This window comes from Pundamilia nyererei, unplaced genomic scaffold, assembly GCF_000239375.1.
Source record: "Pundamilia nyererei isolate P.nyererei 1_Seehausen unplaced genomic scaffold, PunNye1.0 scaffold00031, whole genome shotgun sequence".
NCBI lineage: Eukaryota > Metazoa > Chordata > Actinopteri > Cichliformes > Cichlidae > Pundamilia > Pundamilia nyererei.
Genome location: NW_005187432.1, coordinates 586,880 through 604,442, shown reverse-complemented (window position 1 = coordinate 604,442; position 17,563 = coordinate 586,880). Strand labels below are relative to the sequence as shown.

The following is a 17,563-nucleotide window of genomic DNA, read 5'->3' as shown; positions in this document are numbered from 1 at the left end:
AATTTCCAACTGTGAGCTGATTTCCAATTTTATGTCCAATTATATATTATAAAGAATAAAGTTACAACTAGCAAAAACACACAAAGAAAAGAGTGATTTAGCACTTTAAGCCTTTTCACCCTCTCTCAGATGTAATGAGAGGTGAACCGAACTTCAGTCTCTCTCGATCCGACCGTTCTCCACATCAACACACAAACCTGATTTGTAATTTCCGAAATTGCACGTATTTGATTCCTCTCAGTCCCTTCCACCAGAGATCCGAGTGACGAATGTGAGAATAGGGTATTAGAAAAGGAACTTAACAAGTACATTCTGGCAAATGACTCAGTTGACTGGAATCAAACTGTCACGTGTGCAGGGAGTGTTTCTGCTTTCTCAAACCAAAGCTGTGAAGCTGTATCAAGATGGAGCGGATTGTGTTTTTTGGCACTTTTTTATGGCTGTGTTCATGTGAAGTAAATGGTAAGAACCAACTTTTATACTAACTGGGTGAACTCAATTTATCTTTAAACCTAGGTGTTACCTCAGCACTAATGAATGTTGTAAAATTTGTACAGCAAATGAAGTCATTAGGGAATGAGAGGAAGAAAGTCAAGTAAATGTAATATAAATAAATAATAAACAGGTATTGACATGTTTTATATAAGCTGACAGGCACATCATAATACATCAAATGGAGAGAGAGCATTTCTGAAAAAAAATTCCAGAGCGCTGTAAGCTACTAGGAAGTTTGGGCTAACCGTTACAAAAGTGGTTTTGTCACAGTCCTGGGTGCGTGTGTTTTAAGTTCAACATTTTAATTTAATTTTGTATTATATGTCAAGAGTTTTGTTTTCTAGATGTATTTTATGTTTTGTTTCCCAGCATTATAAAGCTCATTTCTGTTTAGGTTGTGTTTTTTTCTTTCATAATGTTTTAATCATAAAAGACATAATTTGTTCATGTCTCCCCAAGAACACTTATTGCTTATAGTTAATTCCCAGTTTTCCTGCTTTTCTGTGTTCCGTGTGTATGTTAAGCCAGTGTTCCTGTGATGTTCCAGTATTAAGTTACTTGCTTGCATTCAATTTAGTTGTATTTTCCTTGTCTCATCCTCATTTCAGAGGATCTGCAGTACACACCATCATATGCAGTGAGGTTGTTGTGCTGTTAGTGAGATAAATGACAGAGAGTGACGTTTAGGTAGTTGCTCTGTATTATGTTGGTACATGACGCAGATGAAAATAAAAGAAGAGGGATCACTTCCTTAAATTTAGTTTCAGTATTTTTAGATGGACGCGTACAGATTTGTTTTCCTCACAGTGTTGTATAGTTCATTATTATACATTTAAATACTATTTATAAGTGATCAGATAAAAATTGGGAATATTTTAAATATTTTGTTTCTATCCCAAATGTCAGGACAAGTTTGATTTAAAATAATGAGGGAGTTCCCCCCAAAACACAACTGAAGGTTTTGGAGAGACAATGTGACAGAACAGTTGTGGAAGTAACATTAAATAACTAATAGCAAACAGACTAAATCTTTCCCTGCTGCTCAGAACTCTGGATAGTCATGTTTTGTGAAGTTTAATACATTTAAGCACATCTCTGTATAATAGTGTGAAAGTGAAACCATCCCTTTTAGTGGGAGCAGGTTTTCTATCTATGAAGCCCATATAATTTGCTTGGCACCACCTCAACTGACTGGAGGCATTTTCCACGTTTCACTTCTCAGATTGGGCAGGAGAATATAGAGAAGTGAATCTGATATAGTTTTAGGAGAAATAAATGCTATTTCACATTATTTTAGTGATCTTAAGTTGACATCACCTTCTGTCATTAAATTACATTTGACCATATGTAGCTTCATGCACATAATTCTGATATTTGTGTTGTTGTTCTTTTTTTAATTCTGTTTTTTTTTTTTAAATTTCTGTTCTTTTAGGGTTCCAATATGTGTTTGTGCGGCATGGAAAGGACTTACATCTGGATATAGGGAGATCTGTTGTACTAGACAAAAAAACAGATTTGATCTGGAAATTTAATAAAACTAACAATGTAGCTAAATGTGCTTTTAATAATGATCCAGTTGTGTTTGACAAATATGAAGGAAGGGCTGAGCTCTTCAGGCAAAATTACTCTTTGCTATTAAAGAATGTACAACACAGTGACAGTGGAGATTATACTGCATTCATGGTTAGCAATGAAGACCAAAAGGTAGCTGAATACAAGGTCATAGTCCAAGGTAGGTTTCTTTTTTAATCTTTTTGAAATATTGGTCAGGCATAGACCAGTTTTAAATCTCTTCATGTCTGTTCCTCTTCAGATCCAGTGTCTCCAGTTAACCTGACAGTGGACTCTGTGTCTGGCAGCTCAGAGTCCTGTGTCCTTGCTGTGACCTGCAGCACAGTGGATTCATCCATCCACCATTCTTTTAGATGTGATGACAAAAACTGCTCTCAGGTCAAAGAAAGGACATTTAAACCCACAAACTATTCATCCTCTTTCATTGTCTACCTCCAGCAAGACTTTATCCTGTGTAATCACAGCAACCAAGTTAGCTGGGAATACAATAAGATCAAGTTTGACTGCAAGGCAATTACAGGTAAGTATAAGAGCAATGATGATATGAATGATAAATCCACTTTAGCATTTTATTTATCCTAAGGATTTTGTCTGTTTCCAGGTAAATTCTCAAAACCTCCCGTGTTTGGTTTGGTGAAGAATTCTAGTGTAGTTAAAATAGTGTTTCCTTTACACGAGCCATAACCCACCGATTTTTCAAGAATTTGTAAAAGTTTTCGCATCCTGTTCTGATCCTGAATACCATGCATTTGCCATTATGGTCTACCCTCACTTTGAAGAAGCAAACATACCATTTTGTGTATGCAAATGTTTATGACACTAATTTGTTGTAGTAAATTGGCACAGCAGTAGATATGTTGTTTAATAGTTGTTATTAGAAAAAAATCACAATTACTGAAATAGCCACTGAAAAACTCTAACAGAGCTCAAAAGGTTTTAAACCAACCACCACATTTGCAAAAGTTGAGTGCTTGGGCTTTTAGAGCAAGTCTACCCTAAAAGAAATAATTGTACAGTTATTGCAATGTTTCTAACCGTTTCTAACCCAATGTTTTGGTTTCTTTACAGTTCACAGCAGAGCCACCCTAATTCAGATTTCAACTTCAGTTGGTCTCTTTCTCTTGTCTGTCTTTATTGCCCTTTGCATTGTCACAAAATGTAAGTCCCAGTCTGTTTTTAAGCAGCAACAACAGTGAATCTACACTAAATACACAGAAATCTAGCATTGTATTAAAGCATACACTTCATGCACAAAAGCATTCCTTGTATGATTCTGCAATGCCATAAGAATGATTATAGTGCAGCTGAAATTATGTTTTGGTAAAGCAGTATACATTTGTTTGGTATAAGGTTTTACAGATTCAATTGTCACTTGAAACAGTGGTGGCCCTGAAAAGTCGAATGCAGTGCAACTTCAGAAAACACAAGCAAATAGAAAAATTCTGCGAAAAAAATCAAAAAAGAATTAAAATAACAAGGAAAATAATGCAAAGATCATCTTTCAGTGGGCATGAAAGACTACATGTATAAATGCTAGTTTACACCAAGTTTTCCCGTGTCAGTGTATTTACTGGTAAAGAGACAAAGAGTGAAAATGGGCAGTATATCCTTCCCAAAAAGGTGATTCTGTTCATCTGGATGTGGGAGAAATGTTTTGTCATTCATCCAAGTAATGTCTTCAGTTTCTCATGAGAATGCCCACTTATTGCAGACTTTCCTTACCTGGATGATTGAGCATGCATCAAGAAGCAATATATCCTTGATTTGTTAACACAGAAGTTATAGTTGCACCACGGGGCAGTACAGAAATGTCCTCTTTAAACTGATTTCTATTTTTAGTCTTGTTATGTTGCCCTGAGTTATTGGTTGTGTTATTAGTAAGGTAACATATAATAATGTAAGTCTATTGACCGCAACCAACCAACCAACCTGATGCTGTACTGTAATGTTCTGTACTGACAGAAGATGGCGGTAAAAATTTTAAACACTTCATTTTTTTATACAGACTCTATACATGTAGTTTTTCATCTCCACTTTAAGAGAAGTAACTGTATTATTCCATAGCAGAAATCTTTGTTACATTTTGAAGGTTATTCCAGGACCAATGCACAAAATAGGAGAACTCTGTTCTACTAAATTCTGAAAAAACTATTTGTAGAGGAGCAAGCTAGAGGAGTGACAGACAAACTAAGTTTTTGTAAGTCATATGACAGTTCACAGATAAGAAGGGTGTTCAGCTAGAAAAGAACTGTGAATTAAAATATAAGATTGACGGAAGCCTACAGACACAACAGTGTTGTGTCTGTAGGCTTCTTAGTCAGTAATGTGTAGTTCACAATGGATTTTATTTATAAAGTAAACTATATTAATAATAAGATACAGCCACTCAGTAACTCACTAAGTTTCTCACTTACCTGGAAGCATCTGCTGATTTGTACTTTATGTAACTTCCACTACAAGAATTCGTATTCATTCTATTCCACCTAAAGGAGCCCACAAAATTCTTGCATAATTGTACAATATATGATAAAATTATTTTGACAATAATATTTATCTAACATGATATTTTGGATTTTTTTCTAGAAAATCACACCGGACAAATATTGTAATCAGATTCTCTCAGGAGTGCCCTAAAGGATGATGGATGAGTTCAAACAAAAAAAATATTTATAGATTTGTCATAAACACTGGGATGTTGATGGACAAGAATACACATTATATAGCAAGAAAGGAGGAGGACAGGAAAATGCAGCCTATGTAGTAGCATTAAAATGACATGTGTAAACCTAATAATACTTTTTAAGTTATCACTAACAACTGTTATTGAAAAGGTTACAGTTCTAACAAATGTATTATTATTTATACTCAAATCAACAACAGTATATTTTAACTTCAAAGTAAAAGTACTGTAAGTACACTCTTGTATCATTTATCAGGTAATGACAGTAGACTAAGGTGAATTTCATGTACAGTCTGTGAAAAAAAAAAAACCTTTTAAAACTTACATGGTTACATGCACTAAAGAAATTATCCTGTCACCACAAGTTTACCACACGATTTATTAAATACACCTTGGACATTTCTGTGTTGGACCCTTTTGTCTCAGTTCATAGAATGATTTTTAATCTTTTTTTGGTGAACACATGCAAACTATAGCCTCTGTTTCCTGTTCTTAGCTGACAGGAAGGGCAAACAGTGTGGTCTGCAGCTGTAAGCCATCTGCTTCAAGTTTTGATGTGTTGTGTGTTCAGACATGTGCTTTTGCATATCTTGGTCGTAAAGGATGGTTATTTAACTAACCAGTCTAATCAAACTTCTCAAAGTGTGTAGAAAAATCTTAGCAGATCATCAGTTTATGAAGTGCTCAGACCAGCCTGTCTGGCACATTTTTGTCTTGGAAATTTATCATGTTTTTTCTTTTCCCCCCATAATCCACACAATTTCAAGTTTTTGCTTTAAGTGATCCTAATACTGTTAAAATTTCTTATTATACCTATGGGGATTGAGTCTTTCTGGAGCAAATTTCAGCTTAGTCTATATCTTAATTTAACAAATATGAAACTGTGTAAGTGAAGCAGACTACTGTTGATCCGAATCAAACTCAACATTTCCAATATTAGGTTGAACATTTTGGTACGTAGAAACATTTCATTTATTTATAATCTTTTACTGTAAAAGATTTATACAGTAGGAATACAATGTAAAAAACAAAAAAGTGACAATGAAAGAGAAAGCTCAGAAGAGAGGAGAGTCATTCTTTGTATTTATGTCACTGTCGTCACATAGAGGTTTTAGTCTTGGGACAACCCACACAGGCTGTGTGCATCACTGCTGAAAATCTTGAATGAGGAAGTTTGCACTTCCTGATTTTCACAGAAGGTGTGAAGATGGCACGTATTTTATTTTGGGGAGTTCTTTTGCTGCTTTCATTTGAAATACAAGGTAAACACTTATTTTACATTCTAATTATTATTATATTTTTATTAGTATTATTTTGTACACTAATATGTCAAAGTGATTCGTCTCCTTTGCTTTTTGGAATCTGGTTTTGTACTATAGCACTAAATTGTTTGTAAAAGGCAAACAACAAATGACATATAATAAATAATTGTCAGGGAGGAAGAAAGTCAAATAAATACAGTGAAAAATGAATACCAGGCAAGAAAATCGGTATTGAAATTACAATAATTACATTGCAATAAGTATGCTTTTGACATATTAACAAATGAAAAATCAGACTGATTTTCAACATCGATGTTTCTGAACTATGAATAATGGTAACATGGGGCTGGTAAGTGCTGACTATCTGCTCGATTTCTTTGTGTTATTTTTACATTCTTTTCCCAAATCAATTTGGCTGAAGTTGAATTAAAATTTAGTTTTATCCGGCCCCTTTTTCACCAGAGAGGTGACGTTCCATGTCCCAGGCTAGTCTTGGTAGTCAGTCCACTTCTTCTTCAGTAACTCAACAAACCATGTAGTGCAAATAAACAAAATTCCCTTAATGGTTTTTTTTGATAAACGCTGAAGTACTGTACTCCACTCAAAACCAGTAGAACACAAATTCACAAAAAGTGTCTGATATTAAACCGAAAACTGAAGCAGCCATGTTCACATGTTGTAAAAAGATAATATGTGTCTCTCTGTCACATAGGCATACACACACACACACACACACACACACACACACACACACAGAGGAATGCGCACACACACACACAAACACACACGCACGCACGCACGCACACACACACACACACACACACACAGATGTCAGTTGCTGACATCTATCTATTTAAGTTGGTTTCCTCTTCTTTTCTCTTGTCAGTATCACTTCTCTCCCTCTGTCTGTGTTTCCACCCGTAACTTTGCGTTATCCATGTGCAACTGTGAGCTAGAACTGGAATAAGCCACATATTATATAATCATTTTAGAATAATTTGGACATCATTTGGCAGAACCCCTGTTCAACAGGTTTATTTTTAAATGCAATGTTTTCATTACGATTTTGATGAACAAAAGACTGTAAGAGGGAAATTTCCATGAGTGCCAGGTCAGGGTCACGTCACTCTTTTCTGTTTATACTTCCCCATTGTAACTGGCTAATGCCCGCTTGTTCCACTTCTTTGGAACTACTGTAGTCTCCGTACCCAGCTGAGTTCAGAAGAAATTACTAGCCTTGAGAGCAGGGAGAAAGGGGCCAGTGTAGAGACCTCTGTGTCGTAATCTACCAAATGTATATATTTTTACTTGATTCAAATATACATTTCATTAAACATATATTTTTAATATATATTTCAAAGCCAGAAGTTAAAAGACAATACAATTCTGTGTCATGATTACCACAATCTGACATCATGGCACAAAGCTTTTTTTTTTTTAACTGGAAGCCAAAAAGAGGACAGTTAGCAGGAAACTGGAGCACCAGACCTGTGAGAACTGACAGCAGAGGGGACCCAGGAAGAGCAGTCAGGGGAGAAAGGCAGGGCAGGAGCAGGGGTGGCCCAGAGCTTTAAAACCATTTGCAAGTCTTCTCTTTAATGTTTCTATAATTTCCAGTGGTCATGTACTCTCAGATATGCTCTGATGAACTTAACTTCACATTGATAGTTGTATTTATTTACTTCCTCTGAAAAAAGGAAACATTAGACCAATGCATTTCTGCAGCTTCGTTGCTGTGAAATTATGGTAATCATAGCAAGTAGAATCATCTACAATATTAACTCGGCTACATGAGTACCACGTTTTTGTACTGCACTCCTGCAACAATGCTTTACAAACTGCTACAAGCACAAATGCAAACATCAGGCAGACAGACTGTGGGTTTCTCTTTGGTCATCTGTGTACAAGCTTGACTGAACTTCCTCTTATAGTTAGTTTTACTGTGACAACTGACAGATAAAATACTATTTCTGTATGAAGCAACAGTATATAGCAGTATGTCATAAAATGGGTGATCACATATGCTGAATGACTCCTTACAACAAAGTAAAATCAACAGAAACAGCATGATTACTGATCAAAGTTAAATGTGAAATGCTGCATAATAATATATAATGCTGATATTACAACTGAGAAGTGGTTAAGTGTGTGGTCACAGCTGTGAGACTGCAAGTAGATGAAGAAGCACATATGAGACTCTGATAGCTGTGAGATAAACTCCAATGTCTTAAGCTCCAACTAAAAATAAACACCAGTGTCTTCACTTTCTAATTTAATTCTGTCAGCAGTCACGAACTACATGGATGCTAAAATTATTCTACCGAGAAAAATATTTTTATTACCTCCTCTTTCTGAGTACAAACATTTATGCTTTGAGAGTGAAGTATGTTTTAGATGAACATTCAACTTAAAAAAACAGAGTTAGAAGAACACACACAAACAATTGATGGACACTATATATATATATATATATATATATATATCACTGCAGACATATGCAAGCAGTGGATGGTCTGCAATTTTAGATCCTAAATGAGAAAATGTGAACAATATTACAGTAATACAGTATAAAACTTTATAAAACTGTAAACATAGAATGATGAATACCTACAGGAACAGTTTTAAGTTTGACAGCAGTTTCCATTTCAAACATGTTGTGAAGTCATCACTAGTTTAGTTATCATTATCTGTTATTCCTTTAGATCAGTTTGAGTACATATGTTGACAAAATGACAAAAAAGGGAGAACAATTTGATCTTCCTGGCCAATGTTACTTTGACATGTGAAGAGAAAGCAAAACGATCAAAGTTTGGCATCAAAGTGTGAAAGAAGAGTGAACTGAATGAACACAGCCTTTTTTGTTTTTCTTAAGGAACATGATAGATAGATTTTGCAATTCTACTAATATTTCAGTTTCATTAATCTTTATTTAATCTATTATAGGTATTTGTTGTATCTTACAAAAAAAGCCCAAAATGCACACATTTGTGGATGTCAGCAAGAACTGAAACAAAATAAGCAAATGATAAATGTAAGGAAATCAGCAGCTCAGTAGCTGTGGGGCTTTTGTCTGTTGAAGGAAATAACAGTTGAATCACATCTTTAAATTTAGTCACAGCACTGTCAGATAAACTTCCAGTTTAATGAAAAAAAGTCCCCGGTGCTCGTTATTTCATTTTTGTAAATGCAAATGATAAATAATAATTTTTTAAAAAGATAAGATAAAAGAGCGTTTCAAGAAATACTGTTTGATGTTCAAGCAGACACTTAGGGTCTGAAAGGCTAAGAGTAAGGATTTAAAATGTTTTATAACTTTATCTCAGTCTTCATTTCATTTTTAATGGTTGATTCCTTCATTGGTGATTTTTGGTTTGGCTGGACATATTCTGTACAGGTTTGAGGGTTGCAGCTTCCCTCTTCCTCTCATGGAGGGAAGCAGAGAAGCTTCCTGAGACAAAAAAGTATCTGGTTATTTTGGTTAGTTTCATAAATGTTGACAACTCTAGATATTAGAGGTGCACCATCTAAAGTTGGGTGGAAGCCATAATTTCCAATAGGATTTTCACGAGAAAGCCCACATTTTATTGTTGTAAATGTTTTGAAACCTAGACAACCAGTGACTGAAGGACGATGTTTGGCATAGCATGTGCTACATGTGATCGCAAGTCAGGTTGGGGAAGGGAGTAGGAAAAACCACAATCAAACATTTTGGCAGTTACACACAAATCTATATTAATATGAGAGATCTTTGATGTAAGGGTGTTTTATTACAGCTGAATAAAATTTTAATTATAAACATATAAATATAAACAGATGATGTAACTATGTTGACTAAACAATAATAAAAATAGTTAAGAAAAAAATTCTGAGAAAGTATCTACTGTATTTAATTTAAGGAGTTCCAGTTGCATGTTAATAAGAGGATTCTGACATCAGGTTTGTTGTTTTTCTTTTAGGGCTCCGACATGTGTTTCTCCTCCGTGGAAAGGACTTACACCTGGATGTAGAGAAATCTGTTGTACTAGACAAAAAAACTGATTTATTATGGAAAGTTAATAAAACTAACAATATAGCTAAATGTGCTTTTAATAATGATCCAGTTGTGTTTGACAAATATGAAGGAAGGGCTGAGCTCTTCAGGCAAAATTACTCTTTGTTATTAAAGAATGTGCAACACCATGACAGTGGAGAATATACTGCATTCATGGTTAGCGATGAAGACCAAAAGGTAGCTGAATACAAGGTCATAGTCCAAGGTAGGTTTCTGTTTTCATTATCTTTTAGAAATGGTGATACTACTTAGACCTGTTTTAAATCTCTTTATGCCTGTTACTCTTCAGATCCAGTTTCTCCAGTTGACCTGAAAGTGGACTCTGTGTCTGGCAGCCCAGACTCCTGTAACCTCACTGTGACCTGCAGCACAGTGAATTCTCAAATCAGAAGCATTTTCACATGTGTTGCCCAAAACTGCTCTCAGGTGGAAGAAAACAGTTTGAAAACCCCAGATTATTATTCGTCTTTAATTGTTTACCTGCATGGAGACTTCATCATCTGTAATCACAGCAATAACGTCAGCTGGACAGACAGTAAGACTAAACCTTACTGTGAGACAAGGACAGGTAAGTTTAAATGCCGTAAAGACATGAATGACTGATTTAAATCATACCAATTTAAAGAGTTTATGCAGCAGAACAAAGAAGTAAAACTAATTTTTGATCTTTAAAGACTTCATCGCTTTATATTGATCTATTCATGTTTTTCTGTTGAAATAGAAGGTATTAAACTCTCAAAACACTAGAAAACACCAGTCTGGTTTCTTTTTCCCTGATTTGTCTTCCTTCCCATGTATTTTTTTGTCTAGTTCAGCCAAATCTGTGTTTGTTTACCTTTCTTTGTATTGTATATCTTAATCCATGTCTCAGTGTTGGTCATTTGCTGTTTTATAGCCTGTGTCCCGTTTCCTGTGTGCTAAATGTTCAGTTTTGCTCCCCTTGTCTCATTCATCTGTGATTAGTGTCAGCTGAGCGTCCCTCTGTTCCTTGTTTCAGTCTCTCTCACTCACCGTGTGTCCTGTGTTCCATTCTAGTTCGTAAATTCCTGGTTTCTGTCCAGTCATTCTCACCACAGACATGCCGTTAACCAAGGTGAAGATCTAAAAAGGATTTGCAGCTTTCCATTAACAGTCATAGAAGTGTATGAACATTTCTAAATCTAATCACCTTTGGTTGGTGATTTTTGATTGGTAGTCAAAAACCTTTTGAGATTTAACACAAAGTGTTTGTGCTTCTGGTGTGATGATTCTGCCATTACAGAAATAACTGCAATTTTAAAATGACAGATTCTCGTCAGATTGTTTGTGATGTAATATTTTGTTTTCTTTACAGTTTCAAGCGCAAACATAATAATCGCAGCTGCTAGTGGCCTCTGTGGTTTCATTTTCATCATTGTCATCATTTGCATTGTCGCAAAACGTGAGTCGCAATTTGTTTTTTCAGCAAAAACAGTCAAATAAGAATTGTTGCTACTTTAAGTACACTGACATCTAATATAATATGTTAGTATGCACTTAATGGGGCGATCGTGGCTCAAGAGTTGGGAGTTCGCCTTGTAATCGGAAGGTTGCTGGTTTGAGCCCCGGCTTGAATAGTCTCGGTCGTTGTGTCCTTGGGCAAGACACTTCACCAGCGCCAGTGTTCGGCAGCCTTGCCTCTGCCAGTGTACCCCAGGGTAGCTGTGGCTACAATGTAGCCTCCCATCACCAGTGGGTGGATGACTGGATGTGCAAAGTGCTTTAGGGTCCTTAGGGCGCTATACAAGTACAGGCCATTTACCATTTTAATATACATAAAAATACTCCATGAAAACAAAGAAAGTCGAGCCCAAATGTGGTACAATAGTATGGATCTGCTTTGTAAGGCGTTTTAAATGTGAATGTCATTTTTATTCAGAATGTCTGTTTAAGTTAACCTCACCTCTTCAAAAAGTGTTCAATTAGGTGACGCATTGGTTCTCAAATTTCCCCCAATTTCTCACTTATGAACAAATGAGCAAAGATTAGCAATCAAATCAGCTGTAAGGTTTAAAATCTATGTATCCTAATTATCCTGTCTAGATTACTTTCGTGAATGAATTGTCTTCAAAGCTTCGTGGATCCTCACAGCGAAAATGAGTCTAAAAAAATGGTGTCCCTCAGTAAGGCAATATAGGCTGGAGAAGATAAAATTAGAAATAAAGCACTGAGTTGCTGCTACATTTGAACTAAAACATACAACTGCTTTAAAATGTTAGGTAAGTAATGCACATTCACAGGCAGTGCTGGGGAGATTACTTTTAAAATGTATTCCACTATAGATTACAGAATACATGGCCAAAAATGTATTTTGTAACGTATTCTGTTAAGTTACTCAATGAGAGTAACGTATTCGGAATACTTTGGATTACTTGATATATTATCATGCTTTTTGCAACTACATGAATGTACTATATCTGTGTGATTTATTACTATCGCTGAAGGTTAATCACCACCGAGCTAACATTTTTAGCTGGCGTTAGCTGAGGTTAGTTCATAGACCGCAGACTGTTAGATTTGATGGATAGCATTAACAACCTGTTAGCAGCAAATAACCATGTGCAGTTCTGAAAGCAATGCCAACTAGATTTTTAAATCTTAATATAAAATGAGTAACACTAGGGTGGACATTAGGTAAGGCTGCACTTTTTGCAGTGATCTTGTATAGAAAACTATTTCTGTATCAGTAATATGTTTTCTTTCTTTCTGCTTTCAGAACTGCACATGGTTATTTGCAGCTAGCAGGTTGTAACGCAGCCTTCATTAATAGTCTTTTGATGCTGAGAGTAGCTTGGCTGATAGCAAACAGAGTCAGTCCCATTTTTCTTTAAATGTGAAGTGAAATTTCCAAGTAAGAAATGCATTCCTGCCCATGCACTGCTGGCTCTGTTTTACTGGCTTCAGGTCCACCATGTAACTGACACCACCAACATTAACAGGACGCTTATATTAGAGCCTCTTATTGCATGTTTTGTTTGGATTTCCTGCAATGTGTGGATTTACCAAGATTAGAGAGGGGATAGCCTAACATATGAAACGGGAAAAGACCGCTGTGTAATCCATTTATTTCAACAAAGTAACTGTATTCTAATAAGCGGTAGCTGCAATGGAATGCAGTTACTCATATTTTATATTTTAAATACGATATGCCGGTACATGTATTCTGTTACTCCCCAACACTGTTCACAGGAGGGTAAAACTGTAATTGGACTGAATTGTGGGGTTGAATTTAATCCCACTCGGATAAGAAATTTGAATTTGGCTGAGAGAAAAACCACCACAAAAACACACGTATACACATAAAACAACAAAAAAACAGACACAACTGAAATCTAATAATGCGACCTGTTATCTAAATATTTGGTACCGGCTAAAGAAAGAGCAGTTAAAAGCTCTGATTTTTAGTGTATTTTTTCCTAGATGTGAAGCCACTTTGCCACTTTTGTTGCTGCTGTTTATTTAAACATTCACATTACTCTGTGAAGTGCAGCATTCAAGCCAACTCTGCTTGGACAAATATGTGGCAGAAAATATTTTGTGCCTTTTGCCCTAAAACCCAACTGGGATAAGTTCAAAGTGTTGGCTTTGAATATCACATTATCTGTATCTCACCTGGTTTCCAGTTGTTGTGTGTTGTGGAGCTGTCTGAGCTCCACCCACATCATCAGAACATTGGATTGGATACAAGTACTGCATGAAACACGTTTTGACCAGTAATTAATTAAAACTACTCTTTTAAAAAACAAACAACAAAACACCCCTGCAGACAGCTCCTTTTTTTTTTGCTGTCTTGCATCTGTGTTTATCGATGCAGCGTCTGCAGTTCTCTCAAGAAAAAAAAAATACTGCTAATCCCACCTGGTTAAATAGCATTAAATAGTTTAAATATTTTTAAAGAATTAATTGTTAGTTGTTAATTGCTGCCTTCTATTAACATGTCCGAGACATAACTGTGGAAAAAGAAGGGACCACAGTTACTACAGACCCTTAACCAGTTTGTTGTTCATGACTACAGTAATGAGTAATATTATAATACATGAAAACCCACTAAACCTCATCTCTTCACCAATATTATAGGAGAGATACATGACATTAAGACTGTTGCATGTAGAATAGCACCAAGCATTAACAGTAAATATATTTTCTAAGGGTGAAAGTTATTTAAAAGAAAAAAGGAAATTCATTTTGACCAATAAAGATCGATGATTTTATTTAATTTATTTACAGACTGATCAGTTCACTGTATGATAACAGGACAGGGGTGTATTAGTTCTCTGTAGCTAACATGAACTGATCTGGAGTCAATGTTATTTCCAGCGAGGAATTTAGACGTTTCGGTGGAAGATATGTGCTGTAAGTAAATCTGTATTTACTGTGACTGGCTTGCAGGTAACCGAAGGAACCAGGAAAATCAACTGTATGAGGCTGCTCAAGTAAGTGAACACTTTTTCTTAAGAGAAAAAAGAAAGAAAATATCTGATTCAGCTTTATTTTAAATTCACTTCAAATTCAGAATAGTTTAATGAGCTAACACACTAGTGTTATGCGCCTGCCCAAAATCAACCTCCATCTTCTTTCTTCACTGCTCCACCCAGTTTGTTTGTTTTTTAACAAAACACTTTGGATTTGTTTCTAGGAGCATCCTCCAGGCCAAACTCGAAATGAGAATGTTCCAGGAGATGCCTCGAGTCTTTCCCCAACATCTACTTATGCCCTCGTGGCGTTTCACCCTAAAACAGAATCCACAAAGTCCAAAAAGATTCCACAGCCAGAGACGGTGTATGCTCAGGTTACCAGAGCCACCAGGCCCAGAGTCACTGCCCAACAAACAGAGCTGGAGAACATCAGCAGTATAAATTCACAAGGCTAAACACATATGAACTATGAACACTTGAACTCTGCTTTTTTTTTCTTCTAAAATGTTGGCACAGAGGACATGTTGGATCAAATTTATCACCTGTTTAAAACACAAATGAACTGAATATTTTCTTAATGTTTTCAAACATTATCCTTTTTTGTAGTAATATCTTTGTGTTTTAGATGGTGATGTTTTACTGTGAAGTACAATATTTTGTTTTTAGAGCTATATGCTTGAATCTCTTTTTCTTTTTCTTGTTTTTTGAAGTCTTCCTGAATAATGTAGTGCACATAATCTTTATCAATAATTATTGTTATTTTTTTTATATGTGTTGCAGACTATAAATAATACTTAAAGTTAATACATTTCAAGTTTTCTTTTTATAGATCTAAACCAGGGGTGTGAAATATAAGACTCCAATCCAGCCCACTGGGAGCTTTTAAAAATGTGAAGGAGGGCATAAATTTTGGACTGTCGAATATATTTCAGTTGTTTTGCCTTGGCGTTATATAAACTAAAATGAATTGGTTTGGCACACTTATCAAAGTGGGCTGGATGTGGCCAACACTGTAAGATGTGTTCAAAATCCCCGATCTAAACTTTATGGAGAAATGTATTAAATCAATTCCTCATTAGGAAGACTTTGTTAGTTAACAGCCACCTTAAGTTTGTTGTGGAACAGCTGCAACAGAAAAACTTTCTTTGTAATTTATATTTATTACAGAAAGCAAGGCATGGGAAGTCAGCAAAACAAGAATAAAGTCTGGAGGTATACAGAAAAATCTTAAACATTTTTCTACTGGAATTTTCAAAATTAAATTCTAAATAAGTGTATATAATAAGAATCTGTCTGGTTGTTCTGACCAAATGTCACATGTCTAATGGAGTTTCCCCATATTTACCCTCATGAGTACATGCTACTGCCAGTCGGTACATTTGGTTTCTTGATAAAGATGACATGTCCAAAAGATCAGATCTCTTCCTTTTTTACGACTCAGACTGAATGCCTTTGTCCTCAAAGGTCATAGTGAAGTACACACATACACCCAAAGCTAAAAGTACATAAGACAGAAAAAAGGTTTTCATTGCCTTCATGTTTTGTTTTTTTAATTTAGCTGTTGTACCAGGGAACTAAATTGTTTTCGTAAAAGTCAAATGTAAAGTAGACATTAACAAAAAACATGTTTTGCTTTTGAAGAGGTTTTACAAGAATAAATTATGAGAAATGTTTCAATTAATTTATCCGGAAGAATATTTTGAAAATAAATATTTTGAAACTGATTAGTGGTGAAAAATACCATGTTCATCATTTAAAGATAATGTTTTTATTGTCAAATATATTGGAATCACATGTTTGGCCTTTTACCAGCCAAACGGAGATATATTACAATACTGATGTCAGTTGTTTCATGAAGTCTGAGTTTCTCTTTATTTCTCTTGTACAGGAATATACTTGTACCAAAAAACGACAAGAAAAACTCATCTTATTTAAAGCATTTCTGTAATTGTCTGTTGTGAAGTTAGAACTTCATATTTTCATAAACATTTCAAGTCTTTTTACCTGATTGGCTTTTTGATTTTCAAGAATCAGATCTAAAAATGGAACCGTTGATTTCTGCAAACACAGAGTCTGTTGCTGATTCCTTCTACTAAGTTTCTTTCACTCTCTTTATGTCTGTTTCCTCCGCCTCCTCAGGAACAAAAGCACTCTACTCAGCAACCCTCCTCTGGCACTCTCTGATTAATTGACAAAGTTAGCACTGCGGCTGGTATTTATCGACTCGTTGTGAGAGAGGGCAACCTTGACCCAATAAATTATCAGAGATATATTGTTGTAAAATCATGGTAGTAACATTTAGCAGAATCATGTGCAATAATGACTGTTAGGTGAGTGACAAGTATTTGTACTGCACTCTACACACAGGTACAACAGCAAGCACAAAGTGAAACGTCAAACAGAGAGATGTGTAGGTGTATTTAAACCCAACTTTATGCAGACAGGAAGTCTCTGCTTGACTGAACTTCCTTTAAAGACAGACTGTAAAACGTAAATGCAACACACCCTGCATGCTGTATGAAACAGTACATGCAGTATATTATAACATTGGTTGTTACATCTACATGCTAACTCCTTACAACTGAAGGAGATGAATAAAAGATTATTACTATAGTTCAGAAAGTAAATATTAAATGCATATATCACATTTATCACATTTCACGCAATGTTTAGTTTGTGGCTGTTAAGAACTACAGTATACCCCAAAGAAGTTGTGGTTCAGTTTGCTGCCTCAGTCCTTTTCCTTATCATGTACACACAGACACACAAAATTCAGACATTAGAACAGTCTCTTTTACTACTCATTTAACATACTGATCAAAAGGCAAACAGTTGTCCCTTCTATTTTCCCTGGTGAATTTCATGTTTCTATCCACTGAGTTGATGTGAACAGCGAAGGCTTCTACTTCTTGGGTTTTGGTTTTAACCCAGGTTTCCTCCACATCTGTACCGGTGGCTAGGTGCTGTCACTGTGAAAGAGCCCAAAGATCTACTTTCACTTCCTCCGTGTCAAGGCTACTTACAATGAGTGGCACTTTTGTCAGTAAAAACCCTTGTTGTATTTAAAATG

At 35.5% G+C, this 17,563-nt stretch overlaps 2 protein-coding genes across 4 annotated transcripts; both read left to right on the top strand.

The window, feature by feature from the left end:
* The first annotated feature begins 335 nt into the window (after positions 1 to 335).
* Positions 336 to 5,152, top strand: LOC102207763 (uncharacterized). Of its 2 annotated transcripts, XM_005728951.1 has the most exons (5): positions 336 to 462; positions 1,928 to 2,227; positions 2,309 to 2,587; positions 3,136 to 3,225; positions 4,651 to 5,152. In XM_005728951.1, coding segments are annotated over exons 1-5 (729 nt in total). In that variant the 5' UTR covers positions 336 to 404; the 3' UTR covers positions 4,653 to 5,152. The 2 variants fall into 2 exon arrangements, with proteins under 2 accessions (XP_005729008.1, XP_005729007.1); XM_005728950.1 differs by lacking the exon at positions 4,651 to 5,152 and having other exon boundaries at positions 3,136 to 4,338.
* A 736-nt stretch (positions 5,153 to 5,888) lies between these two features.
* On the top strand, positions 5,889 to 15,154 carry LOC102207493 (uncharacterized). Of its 2 annotated transcripts, XM_013909768.1 has the most exons (7): positions 5,889 to 6,009; positions 9,966 to 10,265; positions 10,350 to 10,628; positions 11,096 to 11,153; positions 11,394 to 11,480; positions 14,468 to 14,511; positions 14,715 to 15,154. In XM_013909768.1, the coding sequence occupies exons 3-7, from the start codon at positions 10,545 to 10,547 to the stop codon at positions 14,946 to 14,948; spliced, it is 507 nt and encodes a 168-aa protein (XP_013765222.1). In that variant the 5' UTR covers positions 5,889 to 6,009; positions 9,966 to 10,265; positions 10,350 to 10,544; the 3' UTR covers positions 14,949 to 15,154. The 2 variants fall into 2 exon arrangements, with proteins under 2 accessions (XP_013765222.1, XP_005729006.1); XM_005728949.1 differs by lacking the exon at positions 11,096 to 11,153.
* Positions 15,155 to 17,563: the final 2,409 nt, after the last annotated feature.

Coding starts and splice junctions, on each gene's coding strand:
- LOC102207763 (XM_005728950.1), top strand. CDS start 405: ATGGAGCGGATTGTGTTTTTTGGCACTTTTTTATGGCTGTGTTCATGT. Junction 463..1,927: donor GTGTTCATGTGAAGTAAATG/GTAAGAACCAAC, acceptor CTGTTCTTTTAG/GGTTCCAATATGTGTTTGTG. Junction 2,228..2,308: donor ATACAAGGTCATAGTCCAAG/GTAGGTTTCTTT, acceptor GTTCCTCTTCAG/ATCCAGTGTCTCCAGTTAAC.
- LOC102207493 (XM_005728949.1), top strand. CDS start 5,955: ATGGCACGTATTTTATTTTGGGGAGTTCTTTTGCTGCTTTCATTTGAA. Junction 6,010..9,965: donor GCTTTCATTTGAAATACAAG/GTAAACACTTAT, acceptor TTTTTCTTTTAG/GGCTCCGACATGTGTTTCTC. Junction 14,512..14,714: donor AACTGTATGAGGCTGCTCAA/GTAAGTGAACAC, acceptor ATTTGTTTCTAG/GAGCATCCTCCAGGCCAAAC.